Here is a 20,668-nt window from a genome sequence, read left to right as displayed (position 1 = left end):
AAATTATTTGGGGATCAGAACCAAATGTCACGGGGGGCACAATTTAATCTCCCAGTTAAAGCAAAATTTAAGAGATTAGTACAAGATGGTATGTATGTATGTATGTATGTATGTATGTATGTATGTATGTATGTATGTATGTATGTATGTGCTTTCAGGAGACTGTATATGTACATACATTTTACCATCTCCACGACCAACAAACAACCTTCAGTTATGATATACATTTTACCATCACCACCACATTTAAATACATTTTCTTGTCCACGCCGATTAACACAGACACAGGACGGATGGACCGAAACTGACTTCAAAAGAACTGCGTTCAATATTACTCTATTTCCCGTTCCATTCTCCAAGGTCACCAAAAGGAGCCAAAAATCAACGGAATTCACACACGGAAAGCAAATGGCTGGAAACACGCTTTCATACCTTTTAAAGGATTTATTTTTTATATTTAAAAGCAAAGGGAAGAGGATCGGCAAGACGCTATCATAAACAGAACAAACCAAGCGAGTCAAAAGACACAAAGAGGACAATGGGAATACGCAAACTTGTATACAAGGAATGCGAATTAAAAGCTCAAATCCTTACCCACTGGGCACAACAGATCACACTTATACAACACAATAATGCAGGCGGGACTTCCCTTTTCTCTGTGATACGCAGGGTGGACACAGAACTCTATGGAGCCCACTGTCTAGACCAGGAGGGAGACGAGAGCCAGTAACGATGGTGCCCACAAGTCAAATGGACACAAGCAGGGCCAGCGATGAGAAGGCCTTCAACCTGGCCATGTGGTCCCTTTTGTCCTTTTTAGCTAGAGGCCTCCTGACCCTCGAAAAAAAACCAGTGTGATCCAAGACTGGGTCAATTCCATACACGGCTTCTCCTCCAAGTGAGGTCTCTGTCCTCCTTGTACACAAGCCTCTCCTTTCTCTCCTGAACCTCTCGTGCACGAGCCTCTCCTGTCTCGACTCTCGTGCTCCTCTTTTTTTCTGGACACACGTGCAACACTGTTCTCTTCTTCCTCCTGGGTAGTGTCATCCTCTTGCGTCCATGGGGGCATGGACCCTAATCTATACAAATAAAAGGCAGTGTGTGTCAGTGTGTCAGAGTGTGTGTGTGTGTGTGTGTGTGTGTGTGTGTGTGTGTGTGTGTGTGTGTGTGTGTGTGTGTGTGTGTGTGTGTGTGTGTGTGTGTGTGTGCAACTCCAAAACCATGAAACCGAGCAGCCTGAAACTTTGTATGCATTGCAAGAAAACTCCAAGGTAGTGCACAAGTGAAAATTGGGTGTTTGGGTTAATTAAAACACCCCATCTGAAGATAATTAATGCCCTTATTTTATTATATATTTTATCAAGCATATCCTCAGCCAACTCTCTCTTACCTCACTGGGTTACCTCGCTAGGGTCTGAAGCCAAAATATTTTTGGTCTGTTCAACAATGTCCCAACTTGGAACAGGCCGCCAATTGATTGGATACGATTTAGAACACACCTTTCTATAGAAGGTCCCACAGTTGACGGTGCATACCAGAACAGAAACTCCACCATAAAATCCAAGGAATTCTCCGTAGAACGCCGAGATAGAATTGTGAGGTGTTGCGGTCCTGCGAAACCCTCCCTCAAGGCAAATTCACATGACATATAGCAGTCCACAGGCAGTTATTTAATTAGTATTCATTTTAGTTAGCCCTTCCCTCATGTCTAGCGGGTATATGGGACAAGATGCATTGTGAGGGCTTTTAGTTAGGTCTTTAATTCCATTCTCTATTCCTTTATCTATTATATTTAATTTACCTTGCAGTAATGACCACTTCTTGACCACCACAAATGACCACTTCTTCATGCAAGCATGCACACCACAGAAAGCAACTCAACAGAGCCTCATTAGCATACGCCACTAAACCCCCTTTCAAACCAGGAACCATTCCCCAATGGACAATTCATTTCAACCTTCTCCATACTTGAACCACAACGCTACCACCTACAACCTTCATTCAACCACCACAAGGCCTTCAAAAAATCCGCAAAATAACCTACGCTTGCCATCCTTACCACAAACACTTCAACCACTCCAAAAGCTTCAACCTTCTCAACACAAACAACACTTCACTCACCTCACAACAGCTACCAAACTCCACGATCAGTCGGCACCCCAGACGCTTACCACTGCCCTTTGAGGATATCAGGTAACAGTGACCATTACCCACCATGGTGGATGATTGAGTTCAGAACATAATGGCATGTAAATCGAAGTGCAAGTTTGCGCTAGGTTCCATTCAACATCGTCTGGATAGACCTGACCCTCCACTAAACAGTGACCCTCATTTGGTGCCCAGTGCATGTTCATGGCCGGAAAGAGCTCCCAGAAACCCGCACCCCATGTTAATTTCGGAGCTTCATCGAGTGACTGGGTCGGGGGTGAATGAGGCCATTTTCAGCTTCGGAGCCTCACAGGAGCAGGGTTACTTCTCAGGAAAGCATCTGCACACCAATGAGGGCACTGAGGAATGCCTGCAGAGTGTTTTGATCCAAATTCGGACTCCTCCTTCGCCAAGCATCTATTAAATAGCTGTGCAAGGATCATTAGAGTCTGACGGTTCATGAAAGAGAGAAAGGGAGAAAGAGAGAAAGAGAGAAAGGGAGAAGAAATACAGGGAGTCTTCTACAGTCAGTCTGTAGAGGTCATACGGTCTTCTTCTGGTTGTGAGTTGGCTGTTTCTTCTGAGTGCAGAGGGAAGTCCTGGCCTGATTTGTGTATGAGAAGAAAGGCAGAGCAGAGTACTGCATGGGCAGACCACCAGAAGAATCAGACTTCAGTATTTACACTTAGACTTTCTCACATGCTATTATAAAAAAACTATCCTCTCACACATTATCTCTCTCCCATCTTTTGTGGATACACAAGAGCTAAAAGAGAGACCTACAGATACACACCTCTTCATTTTTAGTTCACCTGGAATGGCACGTTATTCGTCCATCAGACCGCCCGTCCATCCGTCCACAGATACTTGCAACTTTTCTGAAACTACACTATGATTTTGATGAAATTTTGCCGCAACATTCATGTACGAATTTGTTCGTGGCATTTTAACAAAAGAAAAAAAAAAGCACACACACACACACACACACACACACACACACACACACACACACACACACACACACACACACACACACACACACACACACACACACACACACACACACACACACACACACACACGGATTTCAGAGTCCTATCCGACGAATGCATACAAACATCTCGGTCCTCAGACAGTTATGTCCCCAAATGCATGTCCAGTATCGACCCATCCCCATGTCTGGTGGGATTCTAAATGTGATGAGTTGAGAAGGGTAAAGAATAGATTTCCTCGCTTCTGGAAAGCTCCTTTTTCTCTTCACGACAGACACATTCATGCACGTGAGATAGCCGTTAGCCCAACAGAGGCTACACACACACACCTTTTTCCATCGACGTTGACACCCGCTTCTTTCACCGATAGCTGACACCCGCCTTTTTCCATCGACGTTTGACACCCCGTTCAGCAGGTCTATGGACACGAACTGGCTCTTTTTCATATCGGGCTGAACATCGAGGTGATAATTGTTGTTGACGTTTTATGAGCGCTTCATGTTTTCGCTCGGTAATTCTGACAAATGGCTGCTTTCTGCTGTTCGTCCAGCACCAAAGGCATGGCGTCGTAGGCCAGGAATGGTCTCGGGACGGGCAGGTTGTCACAGGCAACAATTCGCAAATGGGGTGGGGTGGATTTGGCTGAAGTCTGCGCCAGCCCAGATTGGCCGCTGATAAAAAGACGAGAGGTCCGTTCTTGACCAGTCGGGTGGCGACGGCTTTGAGAGTCAGTTGGCGTCAGTGAGTCAGCGTCAGATGGCTTTTCCAGTCAGTCGGCATCAGACGGTTTTAGGAGTCAGTCAGACCAGTCAGTTTGAGAGTCAGTTGGCGATGGCCAGTTTTGCGAGTCAGTCAGTCAGACTGCTTTTCCAGTCAGTCAACCACCAGTCAGTTGGCAATAGCTGGTTGCGGTTCTGACAGATTTGGGAGCATTTCAGTCAGTTCCAGTCAATCAGTCGACACCAGTGAGTTGGTGAAAGCCTCAGCGCCTTACAGCTTCTCACAGTTCCTCACAGATCCTAACAGCTATCTGTCGGTTGTGGCTCCTGGTTGTGGGTGACGCACAGACTGTTAATGCTCGTTCTGCTGGAGAACTGCTCTTGGCAGACATGATTCTTGGTGACCCTGGTTCCTGGGAGTGATGACGTGACGTTGATTGGCGTTCAAGCCAGTTCACGAGTGGGTGCACGGCAAGGATGGGTGCTGGCAATGGACAAGGCACGCTCACACATTTCAGGACGTTTTTATTTGACGTATGACGACTTCCATTTGATGAGAGAGACTGAATTTCTCTTCCCCCCCCACCCACCCCCGAATGATCTGCTGGGTACCCTCGTCTCGTGTTCAATTGTTAAGGCATAGAGATAAGCATCTGCTCTTTGTCCCTTTTTTTCTCAGTGCCAAATTGATTATTTATTTGCTTATGGTTATTTTGATTGATTTTTAAAAAAAATTATTTTCTGATAAATAAATTGCTTTGTTGACGGTCCAACCTGTCCATGCTTGTCCTTTCCTTCCACTGATCCAGCATTGTCCGAACCTAGATAGACTGGGAGGTAATTACCATACAAATTGACCTGTAATAGTCGGCACGCACCAGCGGTTAAACGCTCGGCCGCCCTCATTAAGATCTAATCACGATTTAAGATTGGTGCTTTGCCGAGGGCGCGCTCCCTATTCAGGAAGCCACGTCACCTCTAAACGGCATAGTTCGACGGTGGACACTGGAACTCATGGTTAACTGATTGGCGTTCGTGGTTCTAAAGCAACCCACCGTATCATGAAGTTAATCGTGAGCGGTGGCCCCAGGTCCGGTTCTTCCGAGGACAAACGGGGATTAAACCCGCTCATAATACACTCGGTACCCGTGGCCGTAAGAATATATATATATTTGGTCTGAAGGGGGTGACCCCCCCCCCCCAATATAGGTATTTGCTTTCTTTTCAGAAACTACACGTGCAATTATGATGAAACCTGACCACAACCTTCATCACCCATGATGTTACAAAGTTTGTTCACGGCATAAAAAAACAAACAAACAAAAAAAACATAAAAATAAAAATAATTTCAAAAAAAATTGGGGTCTGAGGGGGTTCTGCGGAGGGAGTTTATGGAGGGGGAGGGGGAGGGGGTTCCCACCTCTCCCCCCCCCCCAAATTGCTTTCTTCTCAGAAACAATTCCAATGAAACCTGATTCAACCATCACCCGTGATGTACCAAAGATTGTTCATGGCATTAAAAGTCAGGGTCGAAGGGGGTGTACAGGTGGGGGAGCAGGGTTGCCCTCCAAAATTTGTATTTGCCTTCTTCTCTGAAACTACACACACAAATCTGATGAAACATTACCACCACCTTCTTCACCCGTGATGCACCAAAGATTGTTCACACCATTAGAAAAACCAAATACATCAGTATTTACTTTTTTCTCCTTTACATCTTTTGTGTGTCATCCATGCTTACCAGTGGCTCCCTGGTTATCTTATCCAGCCATTACTAGGTGAGTGCCAAGGGGTGCTTGCCCCGATGTTTCCTTCTCTGCACCACACCTGCATATATATATATATATATATATATATATATATATATATATATATATATATATATATATATATATATATATATATATATATATATATACACACATATATATATATATATATATATACACACATATATATATATATATATATACACACATATATATATATATATATATATATATATATATATATATATATATATATATATATATATATATACATACACACACACACACCCACACACACACACACACACACACACACACACACACACACACACACACACACACACACACACACACACGCCAAAACATGATGACCACCTGCCTAATAGGCTGTTGGTCCTCCGTGTGCCACCAAAACAGCGCTGACCCAACGAGGCATGGACTCCACAAGACCCCTGAAGGTGTCCTGTGGTATCTGGCACCAAAACATTAGCAGCAGATCATTCTAGTCCTGTAAGTTGTGAGGTGGAGCCGCCACAGATCAGACTTGTCGGTCTAGCACATGCCATGCATGCTCAATCGGATTAAGATCTGGAGAATTTGGAGGGCAGGGCAACACCTTAAACACTTCATAACGTTCCTCAAACCATTCCCAAACAATGTGCGCAATGTGGCAGGGCGCATTATCCTGCTGAAAGAGGCCACTGCCATCAGGGAATATCATTACCATGAAGGGGTGTACCTGGTCTGCAACGATGTTTAGGTAGATGACACGTGTCAAATTGGCGTCCACATAAATGGCCAGTCCCAGGGTTTCCCAGCGGAATATTGCCCAGAGCATCACACTCCCTCCACCAACTTGTCGTCTTCCCACAGTGCATTCTGGTGCCATCACTTCCCGAGGTAAACGGCGCACACGTACACGGCCATCCACATGATCTAAAAGAAAACAGGACTCATCGGAATAGGTGACCTTCTTCCACTGCTCCAAGGTCCAGTTCTGATGCTCACGTGCCCATTGTAGACCCTTTTGATGGTAGACAGAGGTCATCATGGGCATTCTGACTGGTCTGAGGCTACGCAACCCCATATTCAGCAGGGTGTGATGCACTGTGCATTGTGGCACATTCCTCCCGTGACCATCATTAAAATTTTCTGTGACTTGTGTCACAGTAGACCTTCTGTCAGTTCGGACCAGACAGGATAGCCTTCGTTGCCCTCGTGCATCGATGAGCTTTGGGCACACAACACCCTGTCACTGGTTTGTGTCTCCTCGGACCACTGTCAGTAGGTACTCACCACTGCTGACCGGGAGCACCCCACAAGCCTTGCCATTTCAGAGATGCTCTGACCCAGTCTGGCCATAACAATTTGGCCCTTGTCAAAGTCGCTCAGGTCTTTACTCCTGCCCATTTCTCCTGCATCCAATACATCAACTTCAAGAACTGACTGCTTACTTGCTGCCAAATATATCCCACCCCTTGACAGGTGCCATTGTAACAAGATAATCAATGTTATTCACTTCACCTGTCAGTGGTCATAATATTTTGGCTCATCAGTGTGTGTGTGTGTGTGTGTGTGTGTGTGTGTGTGTGTGTGTGTGTGTGTGTGTGTGTGTGTGTGTGTGTGTGTGTGTGTGTGTGTGTGTGTGTGTGTGTGTGTGTGTGTGTGTGTGTGTGTGTGTGTGAGTGAGTGAGAGAGTGATATATGTATATATATATGTATATATATATATATATATATATATATATATATATATATATATATATATCTATATATATGTATATATATGTATATATATACTTTCTCCAACGTGGGGGATACGTTCTGGTATAACCTCGTGTTGGAGGAATTATTAAACGTATGGGGAAATTGGGGACATGTTCCAGGCTCCCAAAAACTGACCCGAAAACAGCTTTTCTTGCATTTTTTTTTACATGCTTCTTTGTATGGAATGGTGTAGCATTATTAAATATACATTAAAATAAGTGTTAGTATCATAATAGTATTGTATTATTACAAAATAACTCACCTTAATGTGAGTTACCTCTGGATCATCCAGATGGTCATTGGCAAACTTCAGACGGGCCTGGGCATGCGCTGGCTTGAGCAGAGGGACCTTGCGTGCACTGCAGGATATTAATCCATGAGGGTGTAGTGTGTTACTTATGGTTTTCTTTGATACTGTGGTCCCAGCTCTCTTCAGGTCATTGACCAGGTCCTGCCATGTAGTTCTGGGCTGATCCCTCACCTTTCTCATGATCATTGAGGCTTCAGGAGGTGAGGTCTTGCATGGAGCCCCAGACCGAGGGAGATTGACTGTTATCTTGAACTTCTTCCATTTTCTAATAATTGCACCAACAATTGTTACCTTCTCACCAAGCTGCTTGCCTATTGTCCTGTAGCCCATCCCAGCCTTGTGCAAGTCTCCAATTTTGTCCCTGATGTCCTGAGACAGCTCTCTGGTCTTGCCCATTGTGGAGAGGTTGGAGTCTGATTGATTGAGTGTGGACAGCTGTCTTTTATGCAGATAAGTTAAAACAGGTGAAGTTAATACAGGTAATGAGTGGAGAATGGGGGGGCTTCTTAAAGGCAAAACTAACAGGTCTGTGAGAGCTGGAATTCTTACTGGTTGGTAGGTGATCAAATACTTATTTCATGCAATAAAATGCAAATTAATTATTTAAAAATCATACAATGTGATTTTCAGGATTTTTGTTTTCGATTCCATCTTTCACAGTTGAAGTGTACCTGTAATAAAAATGACAGACCTCTACGTGCTTTGTAAGTGGGAAAACCTGCAAAATCGGCAGTGTATCAAATACTTGTTCTACTCATATATATATATATATATATATATATACATATACATATATATATATATATATATATATATATATATATATATATACATATATATATATATATATACATATATATATATACATATATATACATATATATATATATATATACATATATATATATATATATATATATATATATATATATATATATATATATATATATATATATATATATATATATATATATATATATATATATATATATATATATATATATATATATATATATATATATATATATATACATATATATATATATATATATATATATATATATATATATATATATATATATATATATATATATATATATATATATATAAAAAAAAAAGAAAACCCTGTTCCATCAGTTTGTTGAATGGGAATTTCTTTGAAACAGGGTGAGGAATATTCCAATAGCACATCTCTCCCCCAACCAACTCCAAGTCAGCATCCCTCACCCCATCTCCCAACTCCAATTCCACATCCCTCCTTCGCCACTCGCAGAGATTGACACCCGGGTGGGAGGGGTTCGCCGAGCGCACCAGGCAGGAGGGGTGTGTGTGTGCATGCAAGGCGGGGTGTGTACCAGTGTGTGAGAGGAGGAGAGGAGGGGGTGGGGAGAAGGGCATTGGGTCACTTTTACAACACGAACGTGTGCAGCCAAAATTATCTGGTACAGTTACATTTCAGAGTTGTCTTGGAGATGAAAAAGGGTATTTGAGCCATGCAAATTTAAGTGAAACCACCAGGATGAATGAGGGTTTGTGCCTCAACTGATAGCAAGGTGAGTGTTTAAATTTTTTTTTCAATAACCAATTATAATTTTTGTGATGTGAGCATTTGTGTTAATGTACTGGGTGAGTAGTGTTCTGGCTCAATGAACCACAGAGTGGCATGGCACTCATTGGAGTGCAACACTTCAAGCATTCAGATTCAACGGCTTCAAATTAAATATTTTTCGGGTGTATTAACCATTTTTCACCCTCGAAAAAAAAAAAATACTGATCATTTTATTTTCTAACCTAAAACGAAAAACGTTTGTTCATTAACTTTAAGTAGCATGAAATGAAAAGTTTGAATTCCAAACAAAGCACAAAATTATCAGAACATTGAAGTCTGTTTTGTAATTGTGTCAAACCTTTTGGGGGTAAAATCAAAGTCCAATAACTTGATCGTAAAGAATATTATCAACTCAAATGCGACAGTATTTCTTGTTTTATTGGTACATAAACTTTAAGTCCGAATTTCTTACACATCTGGTACTGGTACTTACAAGATTTGTACGTTAAAATAACGTTCTTCATCAAGGGTCATCATCAAAGGGTGTTAACAACCTTTTCATGACACTACAATTTTCATTACAATCAAATGGACATGCCTGTGAAGCGTCGATCACACACCCATTAAAAGAAAAGTGAAATTATCACGTTTTGCAACTCTTGTAAGAACCAGTATCAGACATGTAAGAAATTCAGACTTAACACAAGGACTTTGATGTGAATGGTGAAGAATGAGGAAATAATTGTTCAGAGTGAGAAAGGTTTGAAGAAGATCAGAAGCGGAAGATGCGCATTTTACCCAGACATGAAAAATGAACTTGTCGTGGAGTTTTAACAGATACGTGCTCGAGGATTGAAAATGCATTTAGTATTTGTGTCCGAAGTACGGACAATTAAAATTTCAATGTCATATGGAAAACATATCAGCACTTGTGGAAAATATTGTTTTTCACACTGATTATTTTATGTACCTGTGGATAACCACACCCCCGACTTTTAACTTTTTCCTGCCGATAAAAAAGCGTGGTTAATACACAACAACAAGCATTTTAAGGCCATTTTCCCTGCTAAAGCGGGGATAAGCCTTGGTTAATACACAAGATAATATGGTAATAAAATGCAACATACTCTTGAAAATGGTAAAAACGATGCAAGCAAAAGCATGTGCAAGACAGCAAAGTTCAGGAAGTCACATTAGTTGGAGTAGTGTTCGTGTGAAGCACATTCATAAAAGTCTAAAAGTCAAAAAGTATGCAAGGATTTATCATGTAAAGAATGAAAACATTTGGTCCAACTACAAATTGATAAACAAGGGTTGTCGATGATAAACTGGTCGCACACATTACCTTGAGTGCTGGTGACGCCTGTAAGTGGGCCAAGAAAGCTGGTCAGCTTGCTTAGGTCCAGGTCAGGTAGAGATGGGTAGTCAATGCTTGGACGAAGCTGGCTGTCATCATCATTGTTGCTGTTCATGGTAGTTGGCTGCCCGCTGGGCAAAGGGGACCCTTTCTTTGACTCCTCTTTATCTTTGAGTAAAAAAGGAAGAAAAAAAAAATAAGAAGAATATGCAAACAGCAACACCATTCCTGTAAGCAAAATAATAAACCCCCTTAGAAATACCTGCAATGAAAGTCATATCAAGAGGGAGGGTTTGATGCAGTAATGTGTCCCATTTCTCAAAGTTGATTCACAATTTAAAAAGGCAACGGTAGCCCGTTAAACCTTCTCCCATATTGTTCTTTCAGTATGTATGTATGTGCGTGTGTGCGTGTGTGCGTGTGTGCGTGTGTGCGTGTGTGTGTGTGTCCGTCCATAAGGGAGGCTGTTTATACTATTTTCTAAATTAAACCTTATCATCAAAAGCCCCCATTGCTTTCATATTCACCTCCTCTGTATATAAATGATGTTTATAACTTGTTATTGTATTCATTTTTCAAATCCCTTTGAAAACTTGGTATATTAATCAATTCGGATGCTTGTTTCCAAGATGTAGCAAGTCTTATGTTTTGTTTACTCCTAACATTTTCCATAATCTTTCTGAATACAGCATTATTGATTAATTTATAAAAGTTCTTCTCAAAATCATTTGTAGCAAGTGTTATCTTTTGTGTTAAAATCAGCCAGCCTGCTCGAGAAACGAGTTTCACAGAAGTTTTCCCTTGCCTGAGACAAAAATGCTGGTCAGAAGATGGAAAATGTTCATCCTTTCCTTTGAGAGACTCACCCCCAAAAAAACCCATTGTTTTCTCATTTCAGTGTTGTCATCAACTTGTTATATTTATTGCCGAACCCAAAGTTCGGCTTGTCTCATTCAGAGGATGTCAGTTGAGGAGTATTCCGACCTTGCAGATCAATCCTTTTCACAAGAGGAAAAGTGAATTATGTTTCAACTGATTCATTATTTGTTGTTTTAGACAGAAACAAATCACTATACGATTAATAATTCGTTTTTTTCTGACAGACTGTCCCCAAAAACAAAGTTCATAACTGATGTTGAAAATGAAGCCAATGAATATCATGAAGAATGACAGAATATGAATGAAATCCAAACAAAACTTCCATCAGTTCGAAGGAAATTACATGATGAAATGAAGTGCTTAGAAGATTTTTCACACACTAACGTTGGATGAGAAGTCAAATGAAAGGTAAGATAAATGATAACTCTCTCTCTCCCTCCCCACCACCGCTATTGCCCTCTCTCCCTCCCCACCACGGCTATCCCTCTCTGTCCCTCCCCACCACTGCTATCCCCCTCTCTCCCTCCCCACCACCGCTATCCCCCTCTCTCCCTCCCCACCACCGCTATCCCCCTCTCTCCCTTCCCACCACCGCTATCCCCTCTCTCCCTCCCCACCACCGCTATCCCTCTCTCCCTCCTCCCCCTCTCTCTCCCCCCCCTCCCCCGTCTATATATCTCTATCGCTATCATCCATAAACACAACCTTTTATTCGCATGAAAGACAACTTGGTGATAAATGTTCCTGCTTGTTATATAATTTTAGCATTAAAAATGAACCAAATAACATGATGATTGGTTATAAAACTAATGAATTTCACAACCTTGAATGGGACGATTTTGAAATTCCATGGAGTGCTGACTCGTTTCCAACCTGTTCAAGTTTAAACCCCCATCTGGATGAACCTGACAAAACTCAATTTTCTGGAGGTAAATGATTCATTTATTGGTTCACGAAAAATATAAGTGACCACTATATTCGTTCTTGTTGTGCTTGTCTGTCTGTCTGTCTGTCTGTCCCGAGCGTAGCTCCGTGGGTTTTGATCCGATCCTGATGAAATTTTGGTGGGAGGTTTACATCATGATCGAGTTGTGTTTTCCTGAAAATGTGTGTTTTAGGGGGTAGCTGATTTTGATTTGCATCTTCTCCTAGGGGTTTTGTCGAATCTGACAGGGTTTCAGTATTTGATTAGCCCAATGGCACCTGCGTAGCCCGACGGACCTCGATTTTTCATTTTCGTCCCAAGGTCAAGGTCACAACGTCACGAACTTAGAAAATTGCGATTTTGACGTAAAAAAAATTCTTCTCCGAGGGGTTTGTCGAATCTGGCAGGGGTTTCGGTATTTGATTAGCCCAATGGCACCTGCATAGCCCCACAGAGCTCGATTTTTCATTTTCGTCCCAAGGTCACGAACTTAGAAAATTGCGAATTGTGTTTTTAGGGGGTAGCCGATTTGAATTTGCATCTTCTCCTCGGGGGTTTGTCGAATCTGGTAGGGTTTTCGGTATTTGGTTAGCCCAATGGCACCTGCATAGCCCCACGGAGCTCGATTTTTCATTTTAGTCCCAATACAAGGTCAAGGTCACAAGGTAATGAACTTAGAAAATTTCGAATTTTGACATAAAAATCAGACGACCGCACAAACTTTGAGAGCTGGGATGACAATATTTTTTATGCATAATCTTGAGGTCATTCCCCACTTAAAGTCTTGAAACCATTTTTCTCCATCTCGAACACCTTGCCCGTGGCACCCCCTACAAGTTTGTTTTTACGCTGATTTCATCAAAGTATGGATAATCTGAGGAGTGTGAAATGCCATATAACCTATATGACGTTATATTGTTCCTGGAATGTTCCAGAGGAAGTTTTGCACCAAAGGTCATGATCCTTGACCTTTGACCTTTAAAGTTCACAAAGGTCAAATTTTCAAAGTTGTGGGAATCAAACTGGGTTTTCGTCCTTGTTCGACGAACTAACTCCAATAAGCTATAGCACGTATCCTCTTTCCTTATTTTAATGTCCACAACATTGTTTTGTGACCTTTAAAGGTTATGCAAAGGTCAAATTTTTTAAGTTGTTGAACGAAACCGGGTTTTCGACATTTTGCAGCTAATAACCTGTCACCCGTACCACATCATGTTGATCATTTTTATAACTTAGTCAAACATTATCACATTGTCTCATCCTTGACTTCTGAAACAATCTCCATCGTCAAATACCGCTCGTGAACCATCATCGTCTTCAGACTTGTTATTTTATTCATATCATTATATAATCATCTTTATATACCTAATGGTTATTAACCTCCGCCATCGAAGATCGGAGGTTACTGTTTTCACCCCTTTCTGTTTGTTAACCTCCGCCATCGAAGATCAGAGGTTACTGTTTTCACCCCTTTCTGTTTGTTTGTTTGTTTGTTTGTGAACAGTATAACGGAAAAACTCCTCGACGGATTTCGACGAAACTTGGTGGGGGGATTAGGTATGGTCCAAGGATCATGCCATTAGATTTTGGACTTGGTCCAAAGTCCAATATGGCCGCTATGGCGGCCATTTTGAAAAAATATTTGAATTCTACATGTTTTAAGTGATTTCCAACCCCCCCCCTAAAAAATTGTTGGAGAAAAAAAAAATTTTGCAACTTTTTTTTTAACATTTCGATTTTTTTTTTTGCATTTCTACATTTTACAAGTGATTTCCAACAAAAAACATGCCAGAATTATTATTGCGGCTGATTTTGGAACTTCAGGTGGATATACCCACGTAAAATCAATTTCTGTCTCAAGGAATCTAGTTATGACGAATGAATTGAGTATGTAAAAGTTAAAAGTAAAAGGGAAAGTTGCAAACTATAACTCTGTGAGCACTGTTGAAGTCAAATTGAATGAATAGGATATCAGGTTCACTTGAGTGACCTAGCAGTATTGGCAGCGGAGGTATTGCACTCTACCGAGTGCTCCCCCTCCAGTTCCCTCTGTTTTAAACAGAATATGGTGTCTGAGTTTCAAAATTGCAAGCCATCCAAAGCAGACTGCTGGGAAAGAAGATTTTGATATACAATTGAATATTTATTCCCACCCAAAGAAAAATGTTTAGTGCTTTCAATGTTGTTTAAGTATATCTACTTTGCTTACAATTATTTAATTCTCAATTAGAAAAAAAGGATAGAGGGGTAAAAAAAGAGGGGGGGGAGGGGAGGCAGGTGTGCTCCACCAACGACCCACCACCCCCGATCATCCCACCCCTGTGTGTGTGTGTGTGTGTGTGTGTGTGTGTGTGTGTGTGTGTGTGTGTGTGTGTGTGAGTGTGTGTGTGTGTGTGTGTGTGTGTGTGTGTGTGTGTGTGTGTGTGTGTGTGTGTGTGTGTGTGTGTGGGAGGGTGGGGTGGGATGAGAGAAAAGTGTTTTTCTGAGTGGATTTGCATGAAAACTATCTTCATTAAACATGTAGCTACACCAGAAGGTCCCAAACGTGAAAACAGAAATCAACTAGAGGGGGAGCACTCGGGAGAGTGAAAAACCTCTGCCGCTAATACTGCTGGGTCACTCAAGTGAACCTTATATCTTATTCATTAAATGTCAACAGTGCTGACAGTTATAGTTCTTTTCTCCATTTTTTTTTTGGGGGGGGGGGGGGATTGGAAATCACTGAAAACATGCAGAAATGCAAAAAAAAAAAATCGAAATTTTGTTGAAAAAAAAGTTGCAAAAAATCTTTTTTTCTCAAACAAATTTTTTTTGGGGGGGTTGGAAATCACTTAAAATATGTAGAAATGCAAAAAAAAAATTTTCCCTTACAATTTTTTTTTTGGGGGGGGGTTGGAAATCACTTAAAACATGTAGAAATGCAAAAAAAAAAAATTTTCTCCAATCATTTTTTGGGGGGGGGGACCAAGTCCAAAATCTAATGGCATGATCCTTGGACCATACATAACCCCCCCACCAAGTTTCTTCAAAATCCGTCAATGAGTTTTTCCATAATACTGTTCACAAACAAACAAACAAACAAACAAACAGAAAGGGGTGAAAACAGTAACCTCCGATCTTCGATGGCAGAGGTTAACTAGAACTTAAGACAGCCTCATTATATGGCATGGAAACGGATGGAAGTCCATGGAAGCTACCCCTCTTGGCAATGCATTCCACACAGACCGAGGATATAAACATTCAATTTTCACAAAACTTGATGCAACCAAGTGTTAATCAACCTTTGCGACTGAAAAGTGAAAACAGAATTTTAAGTGAACTTAAAATAACCGCACGAAGCCGTGTTGAAGTCAGCAGACCTCGTGTTGCCAACAAACAGGGCCAGACGACAGAGGTAACGAGAAACTAGTTGGTCAAATTAAATCTTCATAATAATCCCTATGAAACCCACGATGCATTATCGCCGTCCGATGCGTCCTTATAGGCCATTCGACCAATCGGTCATTTTGCACTTGATGACCCTGTAACCTTGCGAACTTGTAAGGCAAAAATGCGAAAAAGGGCTCAGACGATCTATAGAGAGAAACAAGTATTATCAGCGTGTCAAGTTAGAACATAATCAGCCGATACGTCTTGGAGGAGATAGAAAAATAAAAATTGTGACAGAGACAGACAGAAGGACGGATCTGAGGACATCGAACGGTTATATTACGTCAGCAAGCTGACTATATATATATATATATATATATATATATATATATATATATATATATATATATATATATATATATATATATATATATATATATATATATATATGCACAAGCCGGTAGGCGGCGATGGGTCACCGAGCATGGAAACTACAAGATATAGAGCAAAATGGATGTCATATAGCGGATAGGAAATCACCTTAAGATGATGCATGTCAAATCTCATCCAGTTCCATCAACTGATAACTACTCAGTATCCATTTGAATGAAAAGTACCGAAAATGCGGTTTGAAATCGGAAATCCCCAAAGTTCGAGGGAGTGCTGTGGGTGAACAAAGAGCTAAATCGAAAATCCGGCTCGTTCGTTTGTGCACAATATATTCCAGACGATTAGTGTGAATTTTCATGACCATCCGACCATAACCCTCGGAGGAGTAGCATTTGGTGCGAAGGCACCTCCAGCTCTCGCATATTATCGATTTTTGCACTAATTGACCTTTGACCCCTGACCTCAGCGAAATCGGTCAATATGTCCTGAGGCAATGTTGTAGTTACTCATTGAGTACCATGAACCTGCAAAGTTTCATTCGTATCGATGCACTCACCTGGTCGCTCGGGGGCCTTCAATTTTCGCGCATACCCTAATTGTAGGGGGCGCTGTGGGTAAAGTAATCCATATATCACAAAAACCGGAATATATTTGATAGAGCATCACCTGCAGATCATTCATGCCAAATTTCATAACCTTACATGGGATAATGTCTTTCGGAATTGATTTCGGTACCGATTTTGAAGGTTTTTCGGTTGTTGCGAGGGAACCAAAGTTGCTCCTTCCATTTCAGCCAAGCTAAATTCCCCAGACCAGATAGTTTTTGTGTTTTATGTTTTTATTTTAATTCCTGTTTTGCTGGTCAAGTTATTTGTCAATTTTTCTGTCCCAAATCGTATCTTGGTGTGTTGATTTGTCCAGTTTGTGTCTCGAGTAAAGTCAGGCTTACTGGCGATCATCGGGTTGTATTTCTCTTCAATTTTGATGCCTTGTTTTCGCTCATTTTCTCCCAAGTATTGTTATTTTTGATCCCTCAGCTCAATCCATTTCTCCTCGTCACTCAACTCCAAAAAAAACCCCAACAACAAAATCTTATATCCCATGCTCAGTCACAAATTTCCCTATTCCTTCTTCTTTCCAATATTCCTACACTGAATAAGACATGTCTCTTCCTTTAACAAGCTCTTCATATCAAAACAAAACAAAACAAAAAGCTTCCAAAATATACTTTAAAATGCCTTACTCTGCTTATTACTCCATCAGGAATTGGAACGTTGTATTGTTTTTCATTATTCATTATTCTTTCATTCATTATTTCATTATTCATTATTCTTCAACAAAATCTCCTTTTCTCTTTCAGAAGGCATATTTCCCAAAACTTATTCACTCCTAAAAACACTTAGTTCATCTGGACTCCTCTTTCACTCACAGCAAAATTTTCTTCCATGCCTTCAACCAAAAACACTCACCACTACCCCACCCTTGAAGTCGTTCGCAGGTTATTCAGTCTGGGAATCCTGAGGCATTCATTTTGCAGAGGTTGGGTGAACACGACAATAATTTCCCCTTCACGTCCATTCATGGTGTCAAATCCCTCCATGTCAGTACTCTCCCTCACCCCCCCACCCTCATCACACCCCTTCATGCCCCCTCTGATCCCCACCCCTACGCCCCCCACTCTCCCTCCAAGAAACCTCCCGGTATCCCCCACCCTGCACCCTCTCCTTTCCACATCACTACATCCTATTAGCAGCTCCTCCACTCCTGTCCCTAACTATGTGTACCTCAAGTATCTGAGGTCTAAATACAGGTCACTGCCAATAAACCAGACATCACCTTATTGAAAACTATAAATAGGCTTTCATTTAAAACCTAATCCAACATGCCACGATAAATGTATCAGAGAAATACAACCCAACATCATTCCACTTTTCAAAACACCTATTTTACTACGCGGTGTGGGACTGACAACTCACCAGCACTTGGAACCACTGACTCCGTCACACCGTCAGCGGCCACTGTAGGCCATGGCTCTGAAGAAGCCTCATCCGTCAGCGAGTCGGGGGTGGGTGGAGATGGAGCATCTATGCTCGGCGACGGAACAGGAGATTCAGGCTCAGCAAGGAGCTTCTCCCGCACCTGTTCCAGCTTTTTCTTGAGGTTGTTTACACGGTTTGCAAAATTCTTGTAAGCCTTGAGAAAAGCAAATAATACAACAGCTACTCAAACATGATATGGCACAACCTTTCACAAACGTGTATCATAATGCTGTAAAAGAAGGTGATGAAAGCATTGGTAATCAGAGTGGAAGCAGAGATTCGAAAATAACTTAACTTCATGCATTTCATGAAGATTGATACTGCTGAAAACTTTCAGACGTAGATACCAATTAAGCTTACACTTCAGGGCATATAAGAAGTGAAGTGAAGAGGAAAATGTAAAGGGGTGAGTTAAGGAAAAAAAAGGAAGAGGTGAACCAAATTGACCTGCAATTGAATAGCAAATCCAAGTTGCTATACTATCCTGGTCTACACATTTAACTGCAAGCAAGACATCAAATACATCTCCTTGTGATAGAATCAAGACATTTAACTTTTACAGTGTGTGACAGCTCATGCATTTTGAGTGCACTGAATTGTGACAAAATGACAAGGTGCCGATGATGAGCCTCAAACATACATTGACGACAATTTTCACTTCCTTGTATTGTGCCTCATAAAAAATCTCCGATTTCTCAAGGGACTCAATGAGAGTAGGCTTCATTTTCACATCCTTATCCAACTGTGAGCAAAACTCAGCCATGCGTGTGTTTGCTGCCTCCAAGTCCTTGGAAAACTTCTTCCCTTCTGTACGATCTTGGAGAAGAAAAGAAAAAAAAATACATAAAAGGCTTGTCTATACAAATCCATAGCTTGCCATTGCTAAGGCAACTTTTTTTTAACTCAAGCAAAAATAATTATAAAACGGAGATACAAAAAGGTGGGGGAGGGGTGGGAGTAATGTTGCGAGACATTTTCAGAGGAAATTTTTTTTGTTGCTGTAAAAAAAAAAAAATTAAAAAACTAATTCATTAAAATGTATAAATGTTCTGTCCAGCCTCGATATTCCTTCCAGCCCATGTTCTCAAATTATGCTCTCCTGCTCTTGCTTCTTTGTTCATTCTCTTCAGCCTGTCATTAGCTTTTGGTTCACTCCCATCAACCTGGAAGTCAGCAAACATCACTCTCATTCATAAGAAAGGTGCAAAAGCATCCTCTCTCAACTAAAGGTGAGGATTCTCCCTCTCAAACAGATCCTCTCTTAACTAAAGGCTAGGAAGCTTACTGCCAATTAAAAGCAGTAACAAAAACCATAATCACTGCCAATGTCATCTTTCCTATTGTTATTTGTTAAATTGTATTAAACAACTTGATCTCTGACCAACAGTTTAGATTCCATCCCAGTTGTTCAACTATGGTAAGTTGCTGCTTCTCTCAGCAAGTGTTGGACAATATACTTTCAAAAACAGGTGGTCAGGACCATCTCTGTAGACATATATCAAAGGCAATCAACACAGCCTGGCATCCTGTTCTGCTTGACCAGCTCACTGCCTGTGGCATACAAGGCCTCCTTCATAGCTGGCATCACACTTCCTCACTCATGCAGTCAATGTGTTGCTATCAATGGAAAGCTCTCCTCTAACAGTAGAGGGTCCAGTGTATCAAGGAAGCACCTTGGACCCAGTATTTTTCCTAATCAGCAGAAATGACCTCTCCTATGTTTTGGAAAACCTGCTCTTCTTTTATGCAGCAACCCATCCCACTGGCAAGCAAAGCGGATTTGAAATCAATTTCATTTCAGTCTGATTTGGGGGGGGGGGGACATTTATTTAAATCCTCGCAAATCTCTCAGTCTTATCCTATCATTCTGGAAAGATCATCAAACAGACCCTCCCACCTATTTCCATGGTCAGCCACTAGTAGAATTTCACTATCTTTACCTTCTAAGCCTTCCGGGCTGACCATGCAGAAAGTTTGGCTTCACATCCCTTTTCCCTGGATTCTATAGAAGCTAAACCTCTAACCACTTTTGCAATCTCCTGTAATGAAGCTGAAGTATAAGGTCAGTTGCTCTCACATCACAAGCATGTCAGTGGATTCTGTTTTTACAGCCTCTCCTCTGGTTGTAAGCTCACTGCCCCTCCAACCCTCATCAGCTCCTCCAGGATGCACGCAAACCTTCATTAACTCTGTCATGGTTAAACTCCCAAAAGTTTAGCTAACAGCACATCTACACTCAGACGACAGGCTTACTGGCTCTTTCCACCAGTTTGTATCACTGCCTTTTGGAGCCAGTTCAATTCCACTCTTCCCTCCAGTTTCAAAAGTTGGTAGTACACCACCACCTCATACTTACATCCCACCCATGATCTTTTCCTCCCCAGTAAGCTCAACACAACCAAACCCTCTTTATTAGTTGCAATTAGTGCGTTACCTCCCCTCCTCTCTTTTTGTT

General features: G+C 41.3%; 1 protein-coding gene across 2 annotated transcripts in view; it reads right to left on the bottom strand.

Moving 5' to 3' along the window:
* RPRD2 (regulation of nuclear pre-mRNA domain containing 2) overlaps window positions 1-20,668 on the bottom strand; it is a 140,242-nt gene that overhangs the window by 9,244 nt on the left and 110,330 nt on the right. For both annotated transcript variants that reach the window (XM_085850061.1, XM_085850060.1), the window contains exons 6-8: window positions 18,854-19,029; window positions 18,151-18,367; window positions 10,600-10,779 (exon numbers count right to left, since the gene is read on the bottom strand). In XM_085850061.1, the coding sequence (XP_085706187.1) occupies window positions 10,600-10,779; window positions 18,151-18,367; window positions 18,854-19,029 (573 nt within the window). The remainder of the gene's footprint in view (window positions 1-10,599; window positions 10,780-18,150; window positions 18,368-18,853; window positions 19,030-20,668) is intronic.

The sequence above is a fragment of the Eptatretus burgeri genome, chromosome 12 (assembly GCF_056783735.1).
Source record: "Eptatretus burgeri isolate ZD-2024b chromosome 12, Ebu_testis_v1, whole genome shotgun sequence".
In the NCBI taxonomy this organism is placed as follows: domain Eukaryota; kingdom Metazoa; phylum Chordata; class Myxini; order Myxiniformes; family Myxinidae; genus Eptatretus; species Eptatretus burgeri.
Note: the sequence above shows the minus strand (reverse complement) of the source record. Positions and strands in the feature narration are given on the sequence as shown.